The 5,777-nt window shown below is 41.2% G+C and overlaps 1 protein-coding gene across 1 annotated transcript; it reads left to right on the forward strand.

The window, feature by feature from the left end:
• The first annotated feature begins 4,337 nt into the window (after window positions 1-4,337).
• On the forward strand, window positions 4,338-5,267 carry LOC103730415 (olfactory receptor 2A5). The gene is given in 1 exon segment (XM_008828639.1): window positions 4,338-5,267. A coding segment is annotated over 1 exon segment (930 nt).
• The last annotated feature ends 510 nt before the right edge of the window (window positions 5,268-5,777 follow it).

The following is a 5,777-nucleotide window of genomic DNA, read 5'->3' on the forward strand; positions in this document are numbered from 1 at the left end:
ATCTGGTGCTGAAGGTCTGACAAATTCCAAAATATCAGTTAGTCTTCAGTCTACAGCAGCAAGACAAACTCACCAGCGAGAGAGAAGGCAAGCCGCAAAAAGCCCCGCGTTCTCCTCTGCCTTGGTCTTTTATACGGGCTGCCATCAGAAGGTAACGCCCACATTTAGGGTGTGTCTTCCAGCTTCAGATGATCCAATAAAGAAAATCTCTCTCATTTCAATTAATCCCAGATCCAGTCAAGTTGACACCCGGGATTAGCCATCACATCATGACAGGAAAATTGAGAAGAAAAATAAGCATTCTAAGTTGAACACAGGCTTGAGATGTCTAGGCTTGAGCTGTCTTGGTTATCTTGTCAGCTTTTACCATGTCTTCTCTAGTTCTGGAATACTCAATTAACTAAGACCCACACAAACTAAAACAAATCTCAGCATAGAAATGGAAGCCCCGATCTTAGCTGAGGAACTATTGACAACCGACTATTGACAACTGGGACAGGGAGGGTTGGTTTACTGTAAGTGTGCGGCACTAGGTGGGAATGGATCCACACCAAAGGATTTTGGGGGACACAAACTTGGTAGATGGGCCATATGACAGAATTCATGAAAGCTGGTGAAGGTCTTTAAGAAGGTTCTGCAGATATGATTAAAATATATTGTATGAACCTGTATGAACCTTGCAAAAATTCAATAAAAATTTATATAAAAATATGACACCATCAGATGAAAAGGTCTCTATGGTTCCTTGAATGTATAAAGTTTTTAAAAACTTAACTGTGTTTCCATTGAACCTTAAAGTTTGCAAGGTACTTTTGACTTGATCATTAAGGGTAAAGCACTATCTTTGGATCATGCTTTGAGACATACTTCACTATAGCATTGGAATTCCATCAATCTTTAACAACTCAAAGATAATGGGAGTACCGGTGACAGAAGAATTCAGTGGTTTTCAAAGAAGTGAGAAATTAGCAGCTACAACTTGTCTTTTGGGACTGTATTTATTAACGTCTTGAATATGTGACTGATTTTTCCGTTTGAACATATTGTTACCATTTTTCCCTTTGAGTCTACTGTGATCCTGGCAGAGATAAGAGTTTAGGGCAACTTTGTCCCCTAAATGGGAAAGAAATTTGCTATAAAATACCGAGACTTTCTGGATCATCGGCCCTTTCTGAATGTGTTGAGGAATTTAGAGTGTGTATGAGTTTGAGAGTGCAAGGTGTGTTTCCAGGGCACTGCTAGCTAGGCGCTCTCTGAAAACACAATCAACCTCTGCTAAGAGAAGATTTCTAAGCCTTACTTCTGAAATCTTTGATTTTCATCTTTGGTGCCAAATTCTCTCTTTAGTTCCTATTTTACTTATGGACTAACAGTTAATTTTAATTTTCATAGTGAAGTTTTTGTAAACTTGCATTTTTTATTGACATCCTATGATAGGCTCTTTGGAAATTAAAATGACTTGTTGCTTGATTATCATTTTGTTTACATCAATGAAAATGGGAAATGATGCTAAAACATGCTGCATTTTTTCTGGGGGACTTTGCTTTTATTTTACACTTAATATAAGTAATTGAAAAACAACTCAAATAACTACAGTGTATTTTTGTACATGAAAAATATTCTTGCTTATAAAAATAGTCAAATTACCCATTACTAAAGTGAGCATTTTATGTTTATTAAATACTAGTTATGCTAATATGGTCTTCTTTTTATTTTATTTTCACTAAATGTGATATCTTTCACTCTATTACTCGTTACCAAGGTTTTAACAACCAGATATATCCCAAATCCGTATCTTTTATCCAGGTATTTTCAATGAATTCCAATACAATTTAGCTAATTCCTTGTTTCACAAATCCTTGTATATATCTCTCAGGCATATCAAGCCCATGATGTTCAACTCTATACTCTTTCTCTAACTTGGCTTCAAGTATGCTCTTTTGTTCTCAAGATCCAAAAATCACAGATATAATCCCTTCCCTCACTTGCTATCAGTGGACCATGTGACTCACATATTAACAACCTGAATTACTCTCTACTGAAGAATGAATTATATTCTGGTAAATGGATTTTAACTATTTCTCTTCAAAACTTTGCACAAACACTGCACACACACACATGCACATGTGTGTATGTGCACATATACTTCACATGTACATAAGAGAGATAATCATGAAAGAATCCTCTATTTATGATTTATTAGATGAATATCTAAACAACCCCCTCACAGTCTGAGGCATTGTTGGTCACCAATTTCACTGAACATCATGGATGTGTTATCAGAAAGATGGGAATCAGACACACGCCACCTTCTCAGTGCCAGGGATCCAACCATGGTATCTCCTCAAGACCAGCTTTATTCTGATTTCTGTTTTCTGTCTTTCCTTTCTTTCTACTTCGTGTAACTCATTCAAGTGCTAGATGGACCAGCCTCACTACACTGTATCTCACTACACTGTGAGAAAGTCGGTAATGTGTGCTTTTTCTTATCTGTCAAAATCCCAAGTTAGCATTATCTCCAGTGGTAGGGGCTTTTAACAATTAGTGTCATAATGATGATGCATGCTCTGCCTCATGAAAGTCCTGCTTAAACCATCTAGTGTAAAAATGGGATGCACGAACCCATCACTATCCAAGTTCTTAGGGGTTAATTCTGCAGTATGGTCCCAGGAGTAGGCATGTTTCTATTACCAGGAGAGTTTAATGTGTTTGGATTCATCTGGGTATTAATTCATCACCTGACATCTCTTTCCTCTGAACACTCATCCCCAAGGTCAGAGAAATGGAGACAGAATGATAAACAAAACATTTTGTTCTCCTAGTAGGTATGAAATATGAACACCGCACATCCTTGATCCCCTCAGAGACCCTCAAAGACAATCAAGGAGGGTTCAGTAAAGATGGACTCACCGTAAAACGTGCCTTGCTGGTGTTCCCACCACCATGCAGACCCCAGTCCCTGCATCAGCCTGCATCAGCCTGCATCAAGAGAGCACTGAGAACTCCTGTACATGAAAAGTTCTTTAGAAACTACTAGAAAGAGTAAGACCCTCAGGACTGACCTTCTGTAGTTCCCTTGATTGCAGTGCAGCTTCCTCTAAATGTGGTCATATTTCTGAAGCAAGACCAATTCTGATACCACAATGAGTAAAGTGTTAAAATGCCCACTGGGTCTGAAGGAAGGAAGGAAAGATTTCAGAAGTCAATATTATTGAATGAAAGGCACAGGGTTGAATTCTGGGCAATGAGTGTTCTGTACTTAAGATAGGGTTGGCATTTGTAGACATGGAGTCATAAAGTTCCCATTGACAGTGGCATTGATCACTCGGTATTTCCATGGAATATTTGGTCTTTCCATTTCTGAATCTCCCATAGCCATACTGGTGGTGGAATGGAAGACAGAGAAAGAGTAAGGACAAGTTGAAAGGCCGTATGTATCCAAGGTATGTCTTTGCTACTCTTCACAATGTAATGCAGTCTTTCCCATGCCGTACAGCATTCAGCCATCCAGTCATCTAGCAACAACTGTGTTGGATACTAACTTGTGTAGGCTACTGTTTCAGGAGCAGCATCTGGAAAAGCAGCCCTGCAAGGGGGTGAAATGGGAGTGAGAAGAGTATACTGTTTGCCCTTTACATAAATAACCTCTCACTGTAGCACCACATCAAGAATTACTTTTATGACTGTGGCTACATTAATGATGCCATTCTTTGTCCATGCCTCCAGGATAGAGTCAGATATGGGAGTGATATCAGGAAGTTAAAAAATGCAAACTTCATTTACCTTAAGACTAGTAAACACAGAGGGAAAAGACCCCGTTGACATTGCATTTGTAAGCCTCATTTCTTAGGTTACTCATTTGTATGCATAAGTCCTTGGTTATTTGTTGAGTTCCTGTCATGGGAAATGTGTAAGTCAGAAAATAGTTGGGAATTAGATGAGAAACAGAATATGAAAGCTAAATAAATTCAAAAGCAAAGCACATGGCGTAAGTTAAGGTGTCCTCTCAAACATAAAGTAGCTATTCTAAAAAATATATGGCTGTCACCATGATAGTGAAAATGTGGATCGTGTGATCAGAGATAAATAAAATTCTGTAAAAATGGAAACAGCGTACGGCAGACTGTGCTCACTTCTACGGGCTACCTGAGGTGGATTTTCTGTCTTGGTTGCTCTGCATTAACTGATCTAGTGATTCTGAAGGTGATGCTGGCTGAGATGGCACCCGGTGTCTATCACGAACTATCTGTTTATATAACACCTAATTCAGATCCACCTTTGCTCCACAGTACACATTTCACTGCCACAGTGACTATCACAGAGACTGCTGCAAGGGCATGACGGAGAATCAGACATGGGTCCCAGAGTTCATCCTACTGGGATTTCCACTCGGCCCACAGGTGCAGATGTTCCTCTTTGGTCCCCTCTTCTTGTTCTACACCTTCACCCTCCTGGGGAATGGGGTCATCTTGGCACTCATCTGTCTGGACTCCAGACTGCATACCCCTATGTACTTCTTCCTCTCCCATTTGGTCATCATTGATATTTCATATGCTTCCAACAATGTCCCCAAGATGTTGGCAAACCTTCTCAGTAAGAAAAAAACAATCTCTTTTGCCCCATGTATACTGCAGACGTTTTTATACATGGCCTTTGCTCACACAGAGTGTCTCGTTCTGGTGGTGATGTCTTACGATCGGTACGTGGCCATCTGCCACCCCCTGCACTATACGGTCATCATGAGCGGGAGACTGTGCACTATCATGACTGCTGTTTCCTGGGCATGTGGCTCCCTTCTAGCCCTGGTGCACGTGGGTCTCATCCTGAGGCTGCCCCTCTGTGGGCCTCATGAAGTCAACCACTTCTGTGAAATCCTGTCACTCCTCAAGCTGGCCTGTGCTGACACAACACTGAATCAAATCGTCATTTTTGCAGCTTCTATGTTCATCTTGGTAGGGCCTCTCTGCTAAGTACTGGTCTCCTACACCCGCATCCTGGTGGCCATCCTGAGGATCCGGTCAGGGGAGGGCCGCAGGAAGGCCTTCTCCACCTGCTCCTCCCACCTCTGTGTGGTCGGGCTCTTCTTTGGCAGTGCCATCGTCATGTACATGGCCCCCAAGTCCCGCCATCCAGAGGAGCAGCAGAAAATCCTTTCCCTGTTTTACAGCCTTTTTAATCCCATGTTGAACCCCCTGCTCTACAGCCTGAGGAACACTGAGGTCAAGGGTGCTGTAAAAAGAGTGTTTTGGAAACAGAGATCAAGGTGAAGAGATGCTGAGGAGAGGTCTGACGGTGTAAAATATGTTTTCTATGTGATTGTAGGAATGGAAATAAAAATGCCTTACTGTCTTGTCTTTTAGATTTATGAGGTAAAACATTTATGTCGATTAGATTCTGTTCCTAGGCATTGGTACTAACCAGATCACAGAGCACAAGCAGGAAGGAACGGGAGGCACAAGTCAGAGAGAGGAGTCAGGGAATGGCAAAACATGGGAGCAAAGAGCCCTGAGTTGCCGTTATTTCTTCCAGAACGACTTAAGACTTGGTTTCTCATTGAGGCATAGTGCTCTGTGATTTCCTCTGCAAGTGATTCCCGTCTTCCTTATTAATGTTAAGTGTATGCCAATGAGGCTATACATAGGCTGCTCAGGTGCATACCTCTAACAACATATGGTAAGCAATGATTGTGGTTAAGCAACCCCTACTGGGAATGTAGCAAGGATTAGGAATGGAGGCAGTGCCTGGTGCAGAACTGAAAAATTATCCAAATGAGCTGT

Source organism: Nannospalax galili, unplaced genomic scaffold, assembly GCF_000622305.1.
Source record: "Nannospalax galili isolate Female #2095 unplaced genomic scaffold, S.galili_v1.0 scaffold233, whole genome shotgun sequence".
Taxonomy (NCBI): domain Eukaryota; kingdom Metazoa; phylum Chordata; class Mammalia; order Rodentia; family Spalacidae; genus Nannospalax; species Nannospalax galili.